Source organism: Sinohyriopsis cumingii, chromosome 2 (assembly GCF_028554795.1).
Source record: "Sinohyriopsis cumingii isolate HCF-2022 chromosome 2, ASM2855479v2, whole genome shotgun sequence".
Taxonomy (NCBI): Eukaryota; Metazoa; Mollusca; class Bivalvia; order Unionida; family Unionidae; genus Sinohyriopsis; species Sinohyriopsis cumingii.
In genome coordinates, this window is record NC_142962.1 from 85,271,553 (window position 1) to 85,295,140 (window position 23,588).

Genomic DNA, 23,588 nt, shown 5'->3' on the forward strand with positions numbered 1-23,588 from the left:
GGTTTGAAGATAATGCAAGTGTCATTAGTGTTCATCACTACACTCACTAGGGACTGGATGGCCCTGGTGTTCAAACTTCTCTGCTGGCTTTTCTGAGTGAGTCCTGGTCAGAACTGAGTTGACATATGTTGATGTGTTGTTTTACTGTATGTGCAAAGAATTAATAGCCCCATCTTGGAGGTGGGGGGGGACTGGCGTGCGTCACAAAGAAAAACACCATCAACCAAGAGTTCTGAAATTTATTTGGACAAATGAAATAATCATGCTTTGCATTCTATATACAGTAATACCTCGAACATTCACGAGGTTAGGTTCCAGAACCAGTCGTGGATCAGGAGGAATCGCGAATGTTTGGTATGAGTCACTAAAAATGCTGATAAATGCTTATTTCTAGGGTTTAAACCCTAAATATGACCCAAATCATGCTCCCAAAGTACTTCAATTTCATTTAAAAGTTAGCTTAATACATTACCCTTAAAAAGAGAAATAAATGGTTGACATAAAAATAGAGTATAGTATCGCCTAATGGGTATTTGCCACACTAGCGCATTTACAGTACAGTATACTAATATTACCCCTGTATTAATTCATTGGCTGCCATTTTCTTTTGCACTTACAGTAAGGTAAAACCAAGCAACGAATGGGACTGTAAACTTAATGACTGATGTTTTCTTTGTCATTGTCAGGAAGGTAAAATAGGTAAACTTCATATGTCACAGAAGTCATATAATGAAGGTACAATTCAATAAAATAAACTTTTCAAACCACCCCCTGCTGGCCTGAAAACTTCCAGGGTGTGGTGGTGTTGATGTTCCTGGCTGCGGGTCTTGTGTATCCTCTTCAACAAGCTTCTTATAAAGATTTGAAGCCTTCTCCTGAATCACATTGCCCTGCAAGGGGATGTCCTTTTTACGGCAGTCTTCAATCCATAATGAAAGGGCAGATTCCATCTTAACAATGTACGGGTCTCTTTTGGTCGAAACCTGCTTTGCTTCATGCAGGTAGCTCTTGGAGACCAATTTTCTAATTTCAGCCTCTTTACTCTTTATAGAGCGTACGGTGCTTTCATTCATGCCATATTGGCATCCTACGCTTGTAGCAGTCTCACCAGATTTCAACAAATCTAAAACTTTTACTTTTTCCTCTAGTGTCATCACCTTCTTCTGACACTTAGGAACACTGCTAGGAACTTTAGAATGTGCAGAACATTTAGGCATCTTGAGGGTTTTTAGAATTAAATAAAAACCAAGGAAAAAAGCACTGAAAATACTTATCACACTTGTATGGAATACGCACGTGTTGAACTGAGATGCAGGAAGATGAACCGCAGCTTCACTCATATACATGTACTAGTGACAGTACATACACAAAGCATCTGAGCTACAAGCCAATCAGCAACGAGGAAAGCTGGTACCCTGCTGTGTGGTTGGCTACTTCCAACCCTTTCAGCAGTTAGTTAGGTTCCAATGAAAATTTCGCAAATCTGTGAATTCGTGAATCCAGAAACGTGAATGCACGAGGTATAACTGTATGCAGTAAAATGTGATGTCAGAGAAACATTGCTGCTCTTAACAAACTTGTCCAAAATATAATACATATGGCTTAAGCATTCTTATTCAAGGCAGTGATATGTAATAACTTTAGTTCTTGTACACGCATTCCACCTATGCTAATGAGCACAATGGCCTAACCCACTGCAGCCTTCAAACATGTCTCACTGGCTATTGGCAGCCAGTTAATTAATATGTAAAATGGTGGATTATACCAGGCCTCTTTGCCTTTAATTGCTGCTATTTAAACTATCCAATGGATAGGTTTACATCAGCTCCAGTTATGACTGTTTACCATTTATGCATGCTACATGTAACAGGCATTTACTAAAAGTGGTGCTTTGTTGGTTTTTTTCATTTTTTATTTTGAAGATTACTGAAAACTGTGTTTTCTCAAAACACAACCGTGTCAGGGGGTTTAGGAATACAACATAGTATCTTTAGCATGACACACCACCCTTCAGTTTGATCAAATTCAGATATCAATTTCACGTAGGACAGCGATGGTGATTTAGACTGTGCCGTGTTATGGCAGGTATGTCAACATCTTGAAAATACATTTACACATTTCATCAGCATGATCAAAGTTTCCTTAGGCAAATTATAATATTTTTCGACAAGCCCAATCGGCACCTCACTAAGAATATAGGATGGGCTCAATCTAAAATCAAAGGGGCGTTGGGCTATCATACTTTCTGAGCATTGATACCTATTAAGATATCTCATTTAGTGATGCCATGTGATTAAGGGATTTAGATAACTGTAGTGAGAATGCAATGCTTGAAAATGTCAGAACATAGAATATCTTTCTAGTGAAACAAATCAACATTAACCATAAAGGCAAGTTGATTCCCACCAAAACTTAGTCTGGCATTCAATTGTGCTACTTTGCCTGCATTGATTGGGGCTGGAGTCCTGACTATAACAATGAACCCCTTCATTGCTTAAACAGCTATGGTATGGTCACCAACATTGTTATTCCAAAAGAAAACTGGTCTGCAGCAGATGTGGACAGGGAGTCCATGGTGGATTATCATGCATGGATAAATTTCCTATGTGAATTGCCATGATGACCATTTGTGTTACTCAGACTGCAGAAGTTTGAGAAGATTAAATGCATTAAATATAAAAGGGTTGAGCTTTTCAGAGTCCAGGAAGTTTGTAGATTCCACAACTTCACTTAAAACTGATGAAATCCTTCACAAACATGGCAGGAGATAAATTCTGTCTGTACCAATCAGCATAACTTAAGAAACATTCACATATCCTGATGGAATTTGTTAAGAACATTGTCTCTTAGACCTAGATGTTTCTTTTCATGGGTTTTGTATTGGCTACACCATTTGAACAGAGTTATTGCCCTTGTCTATTAAATTCATATCTTTACAATGGATGTTGGTTTCAATGGGCATAGATCAAGAACCATTCAGCCTATTTGATGCAGTTTCATGTCAACATCATTTCATAGACCTTAATATGTTTTTTATGGTTTTCATCAAATGTGTTCCATTTTTTACATAGTTTTGACCCCTTTCGATCAACTTTGATATTCTTTACATCAGATATTGCTTGCTTTAATGAGTCTTGGAAGGAGCTTGATTTCAAGCATTCCACGTCAGTATTTAAAGGAGCTGTGGGCCTTGAATGCCCATATTCTTATTTTCTGTTTGACTTCCCTCATTCTAAAGCCCCACAGAGCAAATTGCATTAAGTTGTTGTTGTAGGGTTTAACGCCATTTTTCAGTACAAGATAGACTATACATGGCGGCCAGTATAACTAGTGAAGGAAGAACCCTGGAAAACCCGACCCATGAGAAGCTACTGGCAAGCATTCTCATGTACCAACATTAGCTGAGCCTGAGACTTGAACCCACACAGACAGAGGTGAGATGGCAGTGATCTGTAATGGTGAGCTCTTTAGACCACTTGGCCCCTAAATTGCAGTAAGTTGGGCCCTTTGCAATATTCCACAATGTTATGGTGCATACTGTACTTCAGAGACATATAAATACAGTTCAACGTACATCAACATATGGAAGACTTAAAGTCTGATTTGCATTATCACAATTACTGACTTTGTGTTCATTATATTAAATGTGTTCTCTCCATAAATATTACAGATAGCCAAGAAAGCGAAGAATTTGATAAACATCCCAATAGATCCAAGTGACACTGGAACAGGTTATCACAGCATCCTGAAATCTCTTGGTTCACACAACCCAACTACTTTGCCTTTCACGCAGGGTTTATCTCTCAGCCAGGGCAGTTCACAAGGAGGTAATCACATGAAAATCATTAATCATTAATCTTACTGGAAGTCCAGTAGAACTGGTTGAACTGTGTTTGCTGTAAACATAATTACCATCTTTTTTCTGAAGTTTTTCTCTATGAACAAATAATCAGTTTTTCATAAATAATATGGTACAGCAGTAGTTTTAATTTCATAGTTAGGAAATATGATACTTAACTAATAGTTCCACTCAAGCAAAGAAAAATATTTAAATGAGGAAAAATTGTAATTAAGCTTGTAAGTACAGTGGTCCCCCTCTTGAACGGCCCTCTGACCAGCAGCCATCCACTTCTTATGGCCAGAAACCCTAGACACTGACGAGTTTGTGTTCCAAAGTACCTCACAAGAATGGCCATCCCTCTAATGTGACCAGTGACCAACATATTAGTACAAAGATGTAAAATGTTCCCCTCACAAGTGGCCACTTTTTATTTCAAATGTGTCCAGAACCAATAATTAATTCATATCATAAGGAAAGTAATCAGATTATCTCTACTATAGATACCTGTCTCCCAATGTCAGGTTTCTATTACTGAAAGAAGTGTTGGCTAAAGTACATGTAACACTAAGATTAATATTATATCATTATCTATGAAAGCTGACATTTATAGGAAATGTTGTGATTGAGTTTTGGGCTTCACACATCTGTGCTCTTTTTGATGATTACTATCATACATAACTGTCAAGATCATAACATGGTCAGCATAGGCTAAATATAGATTTAGTGGATTAATGCACACAGTGAAATTAACCTTAAACAAAACAGGGTATCAGACAAAGACCAAAAAATCATGTGACAATACATATATAGCTTCCAATTAGGAAGAAGACATTTCGTCCACTCTACAAAAGTTTCATCTGCATACTTAAATTGCATACAGTTAGCAACATCCAAATAAATCATTACCAAACATTAACATGTCGTCATATAAATGGAGACATATTACTTTAGAAGAAAGTCAGCTATTCTACTCTACAACATTGGGGGTGGGTAGGGGGTCTTGCAGAACATTTTTATGTAGAAAAGACTTGAATATGACAATTTTATGCTCAAGAGACTTGAAAAACAATACTGTAACTGATAAAGAGATTATTCAGCAGCAGTGGCAAAATGGAAAGAGAATTTTGTATGTACCAAGATATAAATGCCATTTTTGAATGGTTTTGCAATGTGCATGACAACAATACCTGCTTGCATATCATGCTTAAGTCAAGAATAAGAATTATCAATGTATATTCAATTGAAATGTCTATTCTTAAGAAAAAAAGAACCTTTTGTTAATTATTGTTACTTTTAAATGAAGATATTAAATGCTTTGAAGTATGTAGCTTTCTTACTATGTACATTAACACATACCTTTCACAAACATTTAGTCCCCCTTTGGAAAGGCCACCTGTATTATAAGGCCACTTTCTTAGTGCAGAAGTGGTGGCCGTATAAGAGGGGGACCACTGTAGCTATTTCTTCCATTGACCACTTCAGATACTTTCAGTACATTCTATTATATGCTTATGTCCAATCCTGTGTTAGAATCCTTTGAATTGACGGGAAAACTGTCAAATTTAATCCAATATTTATTCATTTTCATCTTAATGAATTCCTAAGCATTCTTATACATTTTTTTCAGTTAATTCTCTGCAACCAAAGAGACAGGCAGGTCATGTGATATTGTATATGTCACCAACCTTACTCATTGACAAATTGGATAGAAAGTTGTATACAGACCATAAAACAATGCCTCATCCATTCCCTTTTGACACTGGTACCAAACTATTTATTTTTATGTGCCAGAATAAAAAGAAGGGAAAACATGGAAGCAAGTGCTGCATTGTTCTACTGGGCAATTTGTATGTGTGGCTGCTTTTGTAAAAGATAAATGTAATTTATAGCATATGCTGTTTATAAAGTAATGAAGTAGTCAAATGAGTCAATACTTATTTTACCCAGTGATCACAATATTATACTGTAATCTGAACCAAAACCCTTAGGTACAGCATTGAAATTGCTATTTCTCACTTTTGGGGGCAAACCATTCCATGAAATTGTTGTCTTTTTGGCAGATTTAATACTTTTTCTATACAAAGATGCTTAATATCTCTAAATTTCCAAGGTGCAAAACTATCTTGGACTTGACATTTTCAGACAAGAACACCAACAAAGTAGTCTACCTTTTTTCATTTTGATCATGTCATTAGTTTAGTTGTTGCTAAACAAGATAAGCAAGTCAATGAAAACAATGTGAACCACCCTGTAAATTTCTCAGTTCACCAGATGTCTTGTTTCAGTCTGATCTTTTGTTTGGGGTTAGAGACAGTCATTTTAAAAAAAGGTTTGTAAAACAGGTTACTCTCTGTTTATCTTTTATGTTAAGATTTGCCAATTATGCATGTTATTTTTCCATAGAGATCAATTACTCTGTTCTGTAGGAATTAAGATGATAGAAAAATGTGTTATAAGCAGTCAGTTATTGTCATGAAAAGTGGGATGCATGGTGTCCTTGTTTTCATCTGTCCATTTCTGCTTTTGAAATTTATAGCTGTTTGAGATTAAGGGATGAAGGTTGGTATACTTGCACATTGTTATAAGAAGGTTTCACTCACCACAGTGAGGAGTCCAATCTTCAAGGTCATTTAGGTAGTGGGCAAATATATTGTTTTCTTAAAACTTTCATTTATATTCATTAACTATAGAACAATTTGAGATTAAGGAATGAAACTTGGTATACATATATCTTGTCATAGGAAGTTGTCATGTACCACCTTATAGGTCCTCTCTTCGAGGTCAAGGTTACAGATTATTATTTTGGTCCCCAGATACAGAGCTAGGTGACATCCATATTGGGTATGCCTTCTGTACTACTGTCATTGTTACATTTTCCCTTCCACTCTGCATTATAGGATAAAAGTAACTAATTCAATTTCCGTAGACTGTAATAGTAATGTTTGAAAAATAAGTATACTACTTTTGTAAGACCTTCAAAATATGATTAAATCCTATGCATGGTACATCCAAGAGAAGACTTTCACAACAATGAAACTGATATGCTGAGTTATTCATTGTTGCTAAAGGATCCCTTGCCCACTATCAAAACCTTGCATGTTGAGAACTCCCCACTGTCATCCAGGAGTACCTGTGCAATTGCAGCAGTAAAATGAAAATGGTAGTAGATTCAAGCCTATGAACAGTTTATCCATGCATACATTTTTAATTCTGATCATATTTTATCAGCCAGTCACTGATTCTTAAATGGTGTTTGTAATATTCCACCATGCTGTTATGCGTGTTCCAATATCTAAGATATATCAGTAATGTGAAACCTGCTGACTGATACCCACAAGTTACCAACAATTCATATCCAGGCCATTTGGGCATCTAGGCAAAATGACACAGTCAGCGGATCAGACCTGAATGAGAGATTAGCATACATTTTGTTTCCAAAGTTCACATTTTCTAGTAGTGATATTCCATGATAATTGTAAGCCAATGCATACATGCCAACCATTACAATTTCAGTGTAATCATTGTGCTTTTTTTCACCAAGTGATACATTATGCTTGACTGGATATGGATTACACCAGTTTGGTACATTAAAAAATAAAACAAAAATAAGGCAATAAAAAGTTGTTTTTTTTTTCATTTTATTATCATCTCTTAAATTCCACTGATATAAGTTTGAGAATATTCTTTAAAAGGTGACTGCTGTGTGAAAATATTATATAAGTACTTTCCTTGTTTGTTGTTTATAGCAACTATATATGACATATTTGCAGGAAAACAGACAGGTTTCTTCAAATGTAAATTTTGCCTCAGATTCATTGTATTGATAAGCTAGGGAAGTTGTTAATGAGTCTGTACTTTTAAAGAAAATGGTGTCAGATGTTTAGTGAAATGCTTTTCAGTGTGAGTTTTGGATGTTATATGATGGAAAATGTTAGAGCAGATGGATCTTTTCAAACATCAAAACATGACAGATCAGAAAATAACGACAAATCAACAGCACTTTACAAACTTTAAAAGAAGTATACAAGAATAATGTAATAGAATAATCTGACACTTGACCACATTGCAGATTTCCTGTTCATGATCATTCAGCAAAATTTACATGTGTAGAATTGTTGTTGAGTGCTGAATATAAATGATTTTTCAGTGTATTTTGTGCTTGTATTCTGGTTCTAATCCATATGGATTTTGCCCTTTGTGACAGGAATTTTGACCCGAACCAGGTAAGTAGTAAATATGTATCTTATATTCATTCGTGCAGTAATTTAGACATGTGATATATAGATCACACTTTTTGCACCCAATTACACTTTTTGCCACTTGAAATAGCAATGATTATGCTTATACTTATAGGAGGGTTGGCATGTATGCTAATAGTGCTACTGCTGTGATATCTTTCCTATGAAGGATATAGACTGGTTCTAAAGCTCACAAAGTAATTAGTTGAATGTGGCCCTACTTTGCATACCTGTCAACCTTTAAAGCATTATGATTTTTTTAGACTCACAAAGTGTTTTGTGGTCCCAAGGGGGTTATTGCACATGATCCAAATAAGTGATTTTATACAAATGAGAATAAGGTATCTGCCAATATGAGCCAATGAAAATTCAAATTTGATTAAAAGAAAAAAATTTTGGGCAGCATTTAATACATATCCTAACAAACAAAAAGCTGGTCTTCTTGGCATTGTTACATAACATCAACACACACACACTTCTGTGCACACAGTCAAATGATCACAGCCTCACCAATATTAAAAACAAAAAACAAATAAGCACAAGTTTATGTCTTTAAAACCCAGTGGACTGTGGAATATGGTATGGACTTGTACTTGCTGACTCTGCTCCTCTCAGTAGTTCATTGGATGGTTTGAAGGTGATGGAAGTCTCATTACTGTTCATCTTGGCACTCATTAGAGATTGGATTGTACCATTGTTTAAACTCCCTGAGTATCTTGTTCAATTTTTTTGAGTATGGAAAATGCATTGTCTGCATAAGCCTGATATAGGATTGTTTTGCTATGTCAATGAATGCCATACACATTACTCTGGAATGAATTACATCAGTATGTGGTTTGCATTATGTGAAAAGTATAAAATGCTCCTACTTGCAACTGAAACAGCCATTGCAGAGAAAAAAATTACTTTTAGCAAAGTATAACAGTAAAACAAAACAAGCATCTATGAAGTAGACAATAGAACCATGTGTTATTTAAAGTTGACCCGAGAATTCTTATGCTGACATATGAATTGGTTTTGTTTAAGCATTGAATTTGTGCCGGATGATGAAGATATCTGGCTTAGTATGATTATCACAAGGTTCAAATGTGAAACTATGGATCAGAATGAATACCTGATTTTACAAAGTAATATTATATATCAAACGTTTGAGAGGCAATTTAAGTTTTTAGCCATTTGGAATTTATTAAAATTTTGTATTGTGAGAGGCAAATGCAGTTACTTAAATCTCCAATGAGTGTAATTGTAGCAGACATTTGTCAGAACAGGGACAGGGCAGATATACTGATCTTTTAAAACATTTTCAGTATTTTTTTGTAAGTTCACCAGCTGGATTTGACTGAATTTGGAATAATTCAGATTTAAAGGCACCATACAATTGTAATCTAGAACAAATAGAGAATTTTATTTTGGATTGTAAGTGATGAAAAAGGTCTCACTGTTGGGCAGTTTTCACACACAAGACTGAATATCACAAGATTGAATATTCTTCACATGTATGAGGAAGTGACCTCTTATGAAAACTGATGAACATATCTTCAGGATGCATATGCTGTATCAACAAATCACTATGCTGCTTTGATTTTTCTAAGATTTACATGCAGCCTGACTTGGTGTATGGCACAGTTTCATGATCACAACTAGTCTCACAGTTTTCCTAGATTGCAGTGAAACTTTGTAAATATTACATTTATCATCAGCAATTGTGCATATTGAGAAATCACTTTGCTTATGGTTGTGCTTCATTATTAAAATTGTTTTATACTATTATAACTGTTTCAGCTGATCTGATCAAGAGAATGCTGGGCTCTGTGGCTGATCTTGCTGGAAGGACAGGTCAGAAGTTTGTTGTAGGAAAAGGATTGTCCAATGCAGGTATCCAACTTCTAGGAGAACAGCTGGCAAATATGACCATTGGAGACTTGGAGGCCATGTTGACAAGCAATAAAATTGATCCTCTCCAAGTATTCAAACTGACGCAAGATTTGATTGACCTAATGAGAGCACTGGTTAGTGGTTTGATTTTACAGTTAGATGATGTCATTTTGTTTTACATATATTAATGCACACTTTGTTTCATTTTGTAGTGAGATCATAATTACTTTTTATGTGCCCATCATATCATTAAAGGTTGCATATAGTGTTGCCTGTGTCATATCACATTATGTTATGTCAGATCCTGTCATTCAGATCTCAATACCACTCACTGCCTTTTAAAGGACTTAATGGATTCTAATCAAATTTGATATGAGGCTTTACTTTCAAAAGACCAGTCAGGTTAGATTTTCACCATTTTCTGGAAAAGTTATGGAGTTATGGCCCCTTGTTTGACTTGGAACTTTGCCATATAATTTCTTACTACTCAGAAACTTTTGAACGACTTCATGGATTAAAATCAACATTGGTATGAGGAGTTTTACAATGAATACAAGGTTAAATTTGATTTCCATTGTTTCCAGCATGTTTTTTGGATTGAAATCAAATGGTATGAGGTGCTTGACATTCAGAAGATCATTGTCAGGTTTAATTCTTGATATTTTCTGGCAAGATTTACAGAGCTATAAACAATCCCTGTTTGACATTGAAATGATCCATCAGTTTCTAGTGAAGGATATTTGATAGACCTATAGATTCAAATTAAATTTGGTATGAGATGTTATATTAAAGGAGTCAAGTTTGATTTGTATCACATTTACACATATTTTGTTGTTTTATAGCCCATGTTTGTCTTCTTGAATCTTTACCATTTAATTGTATCATGTTGGCAGGGGCATCTGTTTCCATAAACATGTTTCTGATTAAAATTAAATGAGTTTGTTTTCAAAATTAAGATCTTAATTCTTTTTATTTTGTTTCATTGAAAGAGTAACATAAATTTACAAAATGTGGCTTGTATAAGATAGGCGTTTAATGACTTAAGCTAAATAATTAATATTCTTTATTGTCATAGGACTTCATCATTAATGATATATCACAGAAGAACTTTTGGGCCCAGGTTGTTTAATATACTCTCTACTATTGCAGATTTCTGAGCTTACCAGCAAAGTGATCTCAGGACAGTTTGGCAATATTTTCTCATCCTTTGACCTAGTTCTGAAGGGTGACTTTGGTTTTCCCAAAGTTAGTACCACACTATTTCAAGTCAGCCATCAGATACCTATTGCAGGAATCATTACTGTCACATTTGGTAAGAATTTGTATGGTCCCAACTAGAAATGAAACTAGTATAAAAGTTTATTTAATGAATGTTTATTGAAGGTATTCTTCAGATAGGATTCATATAGTCATTGATGTTAATAAGGGTATCAAATCCATCTATTAATTGTTGCTCCCCTCTTAAAAATGTACCATGAACTCAGTAATCTTAGTCTAATCCTACTCAAAAATAAGTTACCCCCGAGGAAGAAATTCCTGAGTTGAACTTCAGATGTATTGCAGAGTTTCATATTTCTATGCCAATGTTTTTTTAGCATTGGCAGTAAGCACATGTTTAGGCATTTTGACATGAATTGAACAAAAAACAGGTGAGTTGCCCTTAAATATTCCTCTAAAAACATCTTGAGCAATGCATAACAATTAAACAATATGAAAACTCAAATTACTAACTTGTGTTTTTCAGCAGAAATCATTTTTTGGTCAGTCTCTCCATTTTATGATCTCACTTCTGCCAATGGTCAGCCAATTTATTGAGAGATTCAGAAGCCTTCATAGGCCATCTTAGATCCCTATAATACTTATAATACCTCATAAAACATTCCAGTTGTGGCCTTTGAACACTCTAGGTTGCAACAATAACGTAATCCTTGTACAGCTTGTTGTGTATACATGATAGTCTTCTTATGCCAATTACTCAAAACACATCCTTTGCAAAGGTGCAAGTCTGATCCCCTGTAAACTGACTTCCACTGGTTTCTATAATATGTGGCAAGAACATATATTTTAATGTAAATTTTAAAAAAAAACTTTTATTGTTCCCACTGGTTTCTGTAATGTGAGAATCGAACACATACAAATTCTATTGTTTTATAAATTTAAAAAGTCTTTTAATTTTTTCAAAAGTAGTAGATTTCAGCCATAAAACAGTATGTATAGCAGATTGCCTTTCAAACTGTAATTGCTTTTGGTCTTACCATGGTCGTATCACATGTATGTAAATTTAGTTAAATTCAGATATCTTGATTTTAGGTCTCCAGAATTTGTCAGACATGAACAATGGGACTAACATTTTGACCAACTATAAAATGCCCAAACCAGACATTGGGTGTTTCTCCTAAGCTATGAGAAACTCGTATTCAGACCTAATAAATAATTGTTTTAACTGACATGCATATATGGGTCTTGACCTCATGTTACCATTAGGTATACATGTTGCAATATGTCTGAAATGGACTTGGAACTTCCATAAACAGTACAATGTAACCTCTACTAAGACTAGGTACCAGGGAGCTAGTTCCCTATCTCAACCAAGTTTTGGAGTACACCATTCAACTGCATGATCGACAAGGGACAAACAGTTAATTCATTTTCAAAAAGGCATAGAATAGATACATGGAATAATCCCTGCAAGTATTAAAATGGATGCTGATAACTATGGTTTTGTACAAATGCAGAGCAAACACAATGAGTATCAAGCTTTATTATAGCAGCAAAATCTTCACCCCCATCAACTTATTTGGTTCGGTTCCAAAAGTCATGTCAGCTAGCCCATATGTGTCTTTATGATATGAAGTTGACATCAGCTTTTATGACTTTGAGGAACATAAGAAAAGGATGGTAATTCTATTGCTGTTTTATGACTTTGATATGACCCCAGTTCTATACCATATTCTTCATCTGCTTGCTATATTTCACATAATCTTTTCAAGACTGCCTGAATAACAGTAGAAATAATGATGTTTTGAACAATGTGACTATTCAAAATATTCACAATATGATTACCTTGTGAGTGAATGTTTGAATTTTAGGTTCTTGGCAGGTTTGAAGTTGTTCTCTTGACTAATTCAGCATTGCATAGTACATTTTGCCTTGTTTCTTTCTTTTACGAAATGTTCCCAAAACTTACTCAGTAGATAAATAAATATTTGAATTTTTTTAAATATGTGTGAAAAGTTATTTTGATTAATTTAAAAGTTCATTCCATACAGCACACAGTTTCATCCCCTACCCCCTAATGTTTGTTAAAGTTATGGTCAACCCACCTTAAAAAAAAAATAAGAGAAAATTGTGTATGTGTTTCCATCTGTCCATCCAATCACTTCAATTTGAGATTGAGGGATGAAACTTGGCATACTTTATACATCTTACTTGAAAGTGACCCATACAAAATGTTGGAAGGGTGGGGGTAATTTTCAAGGTCATGTTCATGGTTTAGTATTTCATGTTTTTGTCAAATTTTCCCTTCCATCCTATAAAGTAATGAAACTAGGTATACTTATGTCATCAGTAGAAGGTGTGTCACTTACCAGAATGGGATTTATGTTTAATGGCAAGTTCAAGGATCAGTATTTTGTGTTTTCATCACACATTTCCTTTTGCTGTATAACTTCAAAGCCATTTGAGATTAAAGGGATGCAACTTGATATACATATATATGTCATCATTAGCAGGTGTGACACATAATACATCTGGGGTACTGAATTCATGGACTAGGTTTGGCTCGATATTTTATTTTTTCAGCACACATTCACTTTCTCTCTATGATTTTAAATCCATTTGAGATTAAGAAATGAAACTTGGTATGCTAATACATCATTGCTAGAACTTTAGTATGCAGTTCTGTAAGTTTCACACACCAGTTTTCCATGTGGATACCTCAGCAGTCGACCAAGATGTTGCAGCATTGGGGATGAGGCAGAGATGGTGATTGTTTATGCCAACATTTCTCTCCACAAGAGCCTCACTATCTTGAAAAAATTAAATCATTTTCACACTTCATATCTCAAATCCCAGTACAGGGAAGGCTCCAATTCTTCATTGTCTAATGAGACAAAGTATCCCACAACAACCTGTGGACCTGACAACTGCTTTCCAAATGATTGAGTATTAGTTTCAGCATACCTGTTCCTTTGTCCAGGGTTCCCTCAGCTACAAATGTGACACTTTTCACAATGTCATTGACCTATGTGAACTCGGTTCATTTGCACCCCATGGTTCACAATGAAAACCCATAGCAGGTCCTAAATGCCACCCAGGAGGGAGACTACACAATCAGTGTGGACTTGAAAGATGCTTATCTTTATGTCTCCATTCACATTTCTTCAAGGAATTTTCTGCAATTCACCTAGAAAGACAGTTTACCAGTTCAGGACACTTCCAGTTGGACTCGGCACCAGTCCCTGAGGTTTAAATCGATTGATGGACTGGGCAACGAACCATGTCTGGACCACCATCATGGCAGCAACAACTACCTGGACTACTTTTAAGTGAATTATGAGAAAGATACGTTATCCCTTGTTACTCTCCTTCCTAACCTTAGTTTTCTGGTCAATAAGGACAAATATGAACTCATACCATCTCAACATTTCACTTAGGTTTGTAGGTCAACATTCAGTAAACAGACTAACAAGCATTGAAAATCAGTACATAGGTGGCTTCCTTGCTTATACAGGATGATCTCCCCACCCGAAAATTTCTTCGCCTGCTGGATTTGCTCAGTGCAGATACAGTGGACCTGTCAGTCCTAGGTCACCTATTTATGCGCTCATTACAATAATTCTGTTTTTCCAATGAAGGCTGAGACTTTGTCCATTGGACCAACTTCCCACAATCTGCACAAATATGAGGGTCCAACTCAGACAATGGGGCAACCTTACTAGGCTCATGTCAGATATACCTCAGCAGTACGACTGCCAGAAATTACAGTTGTGCACATAGAAGGCTGGGGGTCATACCTCCTTCCATGATTCTGGGGAGCCAGTGGAGTGTGAACTTCAGGATCCTTATTTGCATATCATCATTCTCTAGATGAATACCATTTTGGGAAGCTTTTCATTGGTGGCAGAAGGATCTACATGGGAAGTGAGTTCTCATTTCTTTGACAACTCCATTATGGTGACTTATCTCGAACAGTAAGGTGGATTCAAGTCCCCAGAAGTTTGCATTCTTTTGGGGATTTTCTAAAGTGGCATCTTCAATGACAAATCCATATCAAAGTTCATCATATTCCAGGTCGCCTTAACATATTAGTGGACTTGTTTTTCCAGAAGAATTGAATAATACAAACTGAATGGTCCCACCATCCTTCAGTTTCCACTCAGGTATGAGGACTAACCAATGATGGACCTATTTAGACAAGGTGTAATGCCAGACTTCTAAACTTTGTCTCATAGTCCTGTATCCAAAGGCCTGGGAAGTTGATACTCTTTCTGTAGATTGGAATGGCCTGGATGCAGATGCTTACCCTCCAACACCTCTGGTTCGGATGGTTGTATAGAAAGTAAGAGAATTGGAGTGTGACCTCATCATAATTGCTTCTCTCAAATGAGAAATCTCCAGGAAACTGAGATAGTCCTTCATCTGCTGAAGTAACCATGAAGGCAGGCATTTCATCTCAACCCAGAGTTGCTGAACCTGCACATCTGGATCTTATTTAACATGCCCTCAGGAACAAACAGTTCTCACAACCATTGGTGGAGAATTTGCTCAAGCAAGATGTCCCTCCAAAACAACTGTATGAAGGCATATGGAAAATCTTCACACAGTGATGTGGCCAAAAATACATTAACCATGGCTGCATCAATACCTCAGATAGCTAACTGCCTGCTGTGGCTTTTTGATGAGAAACAGCAGCAAGCACAATTAACAACTACTGTTCTGCAATCACTGACACACTGCATCACCATGGTAGAGACCTATACATTCTTCTGTTCAGTTTTGATTACAAACATTCATAGACACTGGCTGTTTGCCAATGGGAATTCTATCATGGGTACTAAACTGGCTAAACAACACACCATTCAAACTGTTCTCAAGAGTGGCATTCATTAATCTCTAATATCAGACCTGCTTCCTCACTATGTTAATGAATGGCAGGCAGATCAGCAAATTACATACAGTTCCAAAAAGATGCATAAGCATCCATCTTGACAGCCCATTTTCATTGCCAAGAAGCAGCTCCCTTTCATTTTGAATCAGACATTTTTAATGAAATCCCTGCCTACTCTGGACACTTCATCTCAAGGTCATCTACATGACCCAGTGTGAGCTTTGAAGTGGTACACTCAAGAAGGACCGAATCATTGCCTCAAGGGAGATTACTCCTCTTTTTATCTTTCACAATGCGAAAGGACGACAAATGAACATAGACACTTTTATCGTGGGTTGTTTGTTCTACATATAAGAAAACAACCCAAGACCATATGAATCTGCTTTGCATCTCACCGCAAACATTACATTTGATTAAAACTATTCTCTAACTGTTATTGTCTATGCTATGGGTTAGAGAGTCCACTTCTCCAGCTTTTTTCTTCCTAAAAGACTCAAGTTGATTTGGAGGAACCTATAGCCATGGCATAACAGGTAACCTTCATAGGTCGTTTGACAGCTTCACAAGGATATGGCTTCATGACTTGCTCTGGACTTGTAAAATCTGCCCCTTTCAAAGTCACTTCCTAACATAAGGAGTCTATTCTACTGTTGAGTTATCTAGAAGCTGTCTCACATACCTTAATGTACTGGACATAGTCTCTCTGGCATAAGAGTGTGTGTCTCGCTCCACCTTTTTCCTATTCTCAAAGGTATTATTATTGGGTAATATATTTGAAGAAGAAACCAGTTTTTTCTTGTAAAATATGTTTCTTCACTGATACTTGCCTGATAATAATACACACCCTCCCAGCCTTTGCAGTTACATCTATATAGATAGCATTCCTTTCTGCTCCAGCAGTTACTGAAGAATTTAAAGGATTTGGTTTCATTCCCTGTATCAAGAGGAGATAACTCTGTCACCTATGTGGGCTGATAGAGGTTTTAGCCTGTAAGAGCTGAATTTGCGAGATAATAGCTTTTCTCCATAGGTATTATGATTATGTAAGTATTATTAAATAAACAATTTACTAGGAAATATTGATTGTTTGTAAATGAGGTAAGAGATAATCTGAAGAAACTTTATCATGCAAGTTTTTAAATATTAGTATTAAAGATTTACATAGTTAAGCTGATAGGCTGTGATAAAATGTAACATAGCTATTGGCTAAAAATAAGCAGATTAGCAAGTTGTGAAAGTTTACAATGCATTTTCGAATGTAAAGTGGGAATCATTATTCATGTCAGTATTATTTTGCACTATTTACTCTTGGCATCCTAAGTTTTGGTAAAAAGTCCAACAAGGATTTATGTGGTAAATGGTGTTCACACACAAGATAAACATATATAAAGCCTCAAGCTTTTCTAAGAAGTCTATTGATGATGTTGTTTTATTCCTGAAAAGGCTTTTATAATTTCTTTGCCAATGAATTTTGGACAGGATATAGTATTTTGTATTTTCATTCATTTGTATATTTGTTCATTTATGCATATGCTCATTAATTCAAGTGTTTATTCCCTTATTCCTTATGTTCTCAATATTTTGGATCCTATTTCTCCTACACTCTTAGAAATCATCCTGTTGGTTCACCTAAAGAAGAATAATTCAGCAGTAATCAAAGCTGGGTCAATGTGGCTTTATTTTCATGCTTCAGTGACTTTACATTTTCATTTGCATATGAAAATTAGTATGTGCTTACATCTTAACAAGATTTACTTGTCCATACTAAAACTTGGTCACAATGATCTGATTGAAAGACTTGTAATTTCAGACATTCATTTGTTACCATATATCACCTACACTTCTGAAGTGGATGTTACATCAGTAAATGTGCCCATAGCAAAATGTAGACCACTGTGACCAATTGTCCATTCTGAACCAACTTCGATATTTGCAGCAATTTCTTTGATATGCCTTTAATATTTGAATCATATTTAACCAACACTGATGAAAATGTGGATGGATCTTGAAAGAGTAACTCAACCATGTCATAACTAACACAGTGTGACCATATTGTATTCTTTACTGAATATGCCTTTTTGACCAATTTTTCTTTTTTTTTTTACATTTTAGAAACTTTGGCATCATGTACCTTGTATTTGTTTCTCTTAAAACCGAACATTTTACATTTATTTGGAAAAGTTGAGTAATTTTGAACTTTATATTTTTTAACCTTGTAAAATTGTTGCCTTTTATCTTTAATTTCTACATATATACATTTATTTGGTAGATTTTATTTTGCTGAAGTTTTTTCTGTGTTTTCCTTTTTAATTTTAAACCACACTTTAAATTGGCATTATTTAGTCCGTATAAATATTTTGTGCCATTAAACCCTCTAATGCATTGAGTAGCTTCTGTATTTTCATGTTTGTTCATTACACCCTCAATGTCTTGGACTTTATTTCACCTAGACTCATAAAAATTGGTATGTGGATGCATCTCAACAAGAGTAACTCAGCATACTAAAAATAGGACACTATAACCTAAGTTTTACACTTGAGCAACTAAGATTTGTGTTTTCAGTCATTTGTTTGCTACTTCCTTAATATGTTGGGCTGTTTTTGATAAACAAATAAAAACCTGAAATGTAGATGGATCGCAAGATAAGTGATCACCAATCCATTCCAAAGCTTGGTCAGTGTGATCTAGCTAAGCTATATCCAAATATGCCATTGTGACTATATTTTCATGTTTGAGCAACTAATGCATTTTCACTTATACATATGTTACATCCTCAATATCTTGGACCCTATTTTGCCTATGGTTGAATTTTTTTAATATGAATTCATCTTGGTGAGCATAATCCAAATATACCAAACTCAGATCAATGATCAAACTTACTTTAATGACATTTGCTTTTTTTGACATTGTTTTATCACATCTTCTGTATCATTAACAGTCTTTTAAATCTAGACAACCAATCTTTATTTCAACCCAACACATAAAAGATTGTTTTGGCATCATACTGAGCAGAATGTTGCAGTACTATTTCCTTTCTCCAAAGGTGGTTAGTTGTTACCTTAGGCTGGCATCCATTGAATAATGGGTCTGAATCCTGGCCAGACCAGATTGAATCAGATGTCACACCATCTCTCTTTGCAAGTATTTTAAGTCTAGTTGCCTCAGTTTTAATCTCAATTTCAATCTCTATATAGTCAGCACTCTTTACGTGCTCCTGTTGGCAAAGAAGATTCATGCATACATTTACACATCTTGTTTTTTTGTAACACATGAATATAAAATTCTGCTGTTGTGTGATCTTAATTTCTCCATTTGGAAGAGAAATAGGACTGAAATGTCTTCTGAACACATTCTTGGGTTATGTTGCCTAGGACTCTGCAACAGAAGAAAGGCATCTTATCAAATGACAAACATTGAACATCATGTCAATTTAAGAATATTTTGAACAGACATCCATTGATCAAGGAAATGGATTTTGCTTTTACTATATTACTATAAGTAGCCTGTACCAGAACACTAAGGAAAATACTATAATGTAAACCTGCTAGTATGAAAAAGGTTTTTACTGTCATCATACTCTTCATTTTGGAATAATACAAGATGGATGTATATAAATGCTTTCTTTAATGTTGTTTTACCTTTCTGAACATTCTGTCAGTGTATCTGAACATGGCACAAACAATTTTTATTTACTACAGAGTTTGGTGCTGGATGTTACTATGGACTGGATATAACTCTTGCCCTCAAACTGTTGAGCATGAAAGCACAAGCAGTGTTGACTCCCTATGGTGGTGCCATGGTATATGGAGAAGTGGGCATTGGATTCATCTTGTATGCTAAACTTCAGTTGGTTGGGTACATCATGGATCTAAGATTCCCAAGTACTGCTGAAATTGGATTCTCCAAGTTTCCATTAGATGTGGGGTAAGTTTGGATAGGAAGGTGTTTACAAGACAATAAATTTACATGCTAATCTTAAGGGTAAAAAACTTGTAGATAAAAGATTTTTAGGAAATAAAAAAAGTAATTTTTAAAGGTAATAACAGTTTGACAGCTTACAATAAAATGAACTGCAAACTTATAACAATTTATGCCAGTTTTCATGTACACTTAGACATTATGAAAATATAGATGAACATTGCCAATATTTGTAAATTTCATAGGCACTTGTAACAATTTTCATTATGTGTGAAATACTATGGAATGTTTATCTGAATATAGATGCCATTAATATACAGAGGTGTTGTAGTGCTAATTATACTACATTTTTTAAATCTTGCATCTAGAGCAAGCTTGTCTGTCTGTCCAACCATCACTCTTTTGTTTCTTAATGTCTTCTGAGATATCATTATCAAACTTTATATGCTTTAATGTCACAACTATCCACTGTGTCCTGTAAAAGTTGTCTTTCTGCAGAATTTTAAGTTACTCCATTTTATATTACAAATTCTCTCAATCCTTCCATCAAACTCTTGTCTGGTCAATATCTCCAGAACTATGTGAGATGTGTCCATGACACATGCTATGTATTCGTATTATGACAAGAGTAGTTATATATCCCTATGCTTTAGTTGGTATATTGAATGGAAAACCCTCCATCTCTCCATCCATTTGTCATTCCTTAACTCTATCAAACAATAGGGACTTATCATGGCAAAACATGGAAGTAGTTCTAGTTTTAATTGTTATAATTGCCTATAGCACACTGTTGTTAGCAGGAAGTGCCATGATCATGTTACTGTTGACATGCCCTCTTTACAAAATATGGTATATGTATGTATGTTCAGTTGCCTTCTAGTTATTCATCATTTAAGGCAAAATATCTTCTATACCACACTGCAGATTGTGAATATGAATGTGTGTATGTATGTATATATAAATAGATATATATAGATCCTAAATTTGCTGTACTTGTAAATTCTTAAATCTGACAGCCTGTTCATATTCTCAGATGATGCACTTGTACAATATCTTGAAAAGTATTCTTTATTATTGGCTCAGAGAGAGAAAAATAGATGAAGAACACATGATTTACTTCAGCATGACATGAGGACAAACATGTGCATGGAGTCAGATTTATGGTACATAAGAACATTATGAGTACAGTCATGGGTTGTCAGGATGATTACTGTCCAATTGAGGGCATCTACCATCAACATCATCATCATAGAGCTTTATGCCCTTGCATCTAAACATAAGGACAAACAAGTGGATGAGTTCTACAACCAGCTTCAAACTTAAAGATCCATGCATGGCACAAGCATTTGAAGCATCAATAAGTAGCAGATTTGCACATCTCACAATTCTGGATGCAGAAAAAATTTACCTTGACTAGTTGATGACCATCTTCATCATGGCAATAACAGGCTCACCCAGCAAGATCCTTGGCAAGAATATTAGGATGAGGAAGCCCAGCAGATATCCTCAACTTCTGTGATGTGAGGAGATAGCTGAGGAGGATGCAAGAAGACCATGAAGGAGCAGAAAAATACAGGGAGATTAACAACAGGATTAAGAAGAGCTTAAAGAAAGTGAAGGAAAGCTGGATAGAGGACTAATTTAAGGAAGTCAAGAAAAGCCTGAACCAGAATAACAGTAAAAAAGCATACTGGTTGATGAAAAAGATCTGACAACAGAGAAACAGGAGAGATCTACCCTGTTCCAGGACAAGGCTCATAAAAGTCATATAGAAAGAAGATCAAAGATTCTTAACAGATGGACAGGATACTGTTTAGAGCTTTACAACCAGGAAACTTCTGGAGACCAAGCTGTACTAAATTTCCAACTGACCACAACAGAGGTTGACCTCCCAATTCTCAGGGAAGAAGTAGAGGCTGCACTGAAGGCACTTGAGAAAGGGAAGTCAGTTGGGGTAGACAATATATCAGCAGAACTTGTTCAAGCAGGATGAACCTCCTTGATAGATGACCTCACAACAATCTGCAGCAAAATCTAGCAAACAGGATATTGGCACACCCCATGGACCCAGTCTCAATTGGAAGCAGTGTGCCAGAACTACTGAACAATCAGCCTCATCAGTCATCCAAGCAAGGTTATGCTTAAGATCATCCTCAACAGAATGAAACCCCATGAAGAGCACATGATCTGTGAAAAGTGTCAGCAGCATTAACAGGACATCTATCATGCCTTCATTGACTTCAAGAGGGCTTTTGACAGGGTATAGCTTTTGGCCTTGTGGCTCACCATGTGTATATACAACATAAACACAAAACTAATCAGCACCATAGAAAACCACAGTCAGAGTCAGATAGGGATGCCTTCTCTCACCCACTCTTTTCAACATCTACCTTAAAAGGATCATGTTCAATGCCTTACAGACTGCTGCAGTGGCCTAAGTGGTTACAGCATCTACCTCAGATGTGGGAGGTTGTGGGTTCAAATCCTAGCATAGTCATACCAAAGACTTTAAAAAGTGGTACCAGCAGCCACCTTGCTTGGCACTTAGCATTAAGAGGTTAATGTTAGGATTGGTCGGCCTGGTGATAGGATAATGTGGCTGGGTGGGACATGATGCCACATGTCTGCAGTTTGATGCCTCATTGCTAGACATCACTATAAACTGCCACACTGCAGACATCATAGCGATATGACTGAAAAATTGTTAAAACTACGTTAAAAATCCAAATCACCCCCCCCCCAATGCCATACAAGACCATGAGAGCAATGTCATTGTTGGAGGTGGAACAATCACCAACTTGCACTTTGCTGATGATATCGATCACTTGGCTGGAGATGAGCAAGAACTGGAAACCTTAGTGAATTGTCTCAACCAAGCTACAATATGGTATGGGATGGAGATCAGCTAAAACCAAGCTAATGACAAATAACCTCAGTGGCAGCCAAAGGTGAGTGGACAGAAGCTGTGCACAGTGACAAGCATCAAAAATCTAGGTACTATAACCTCTGATGAAGGTTCAGAACCTGAGGTTCTTTCCAGGATTGCACAGACAAAAACTGCACTGTCTAGGCTGAAGCCTATTTGGAAGGACAGCAACATTATGCCTGGGTCCAAGATCTAAGCTTTTACTCTCCCTTATCATGTCAATATTTCTGCATGCATTTGAGATGAGATGTTATAGAAAGATCCTGAAAATCTGATGCATAGATCATGTCTCCAATGACGAGGTGCACATTAGAATCCTAGGTACAAATGGACCATATGAAGATCTGATCACCACCATAAAGAAATGCAAACTAATATGGTATGGTCACATCTCATGCTCACATGGCCTGTCAAAGACAGTGCTACAGGACACATTGAGAGGAAAGAGAAAACAAGGCAGACAAAAGAAGAGATGGGAAGATGACATCAAAGAGTGGACATGCATGGACTTTGCAAAGTCTAAAAGAGCAGTGGACAATCAGGCAAAATGGAGAGATTGTCACAAAGTCATCAGTGGTGTCCCTACAACCCACCAGATTATTGGAGACATGGAAAAAATATGATTTAGCAACATTGGATAAAACAAACACATCTGACCTGCAGTCATCATTTTCAGAATGG

At 35.9% G+C, this 23,588-nt stretch overlaps 1 protein-coding gene across 1 annotated transcript in view; it reads left to right on the plus strand.

The window, feature by feature from the left end:
* Window positions 1-23,588, plus strand: part of LOC149805308 (uncharacterized) — a 471,406-nt gene that overhangs the window by 206,032 nt on the left and 241,786 nt on the right. The window contains exons 59-62 of the mRNA XM_089934018.1: window positions 3,671-3,827; window positions 9,862-10,088; window positions 11,104-11,266; window positions 19,762-19,987. Of these exons, the coding sequence (XP_089790144.1) occupies window positions 3,671-3,827; window positions 9,862-10,088; window positions 11,104-11,266; window positions 19,762-19,987 (773 nt within the window). The remainder of the gene's footprint in view (window positions 1-3,670; window positions 3,828-9,861; window positions 10,089-11,103; window positions 11,267-19,761; window positions 19,988-23,588) is intronic.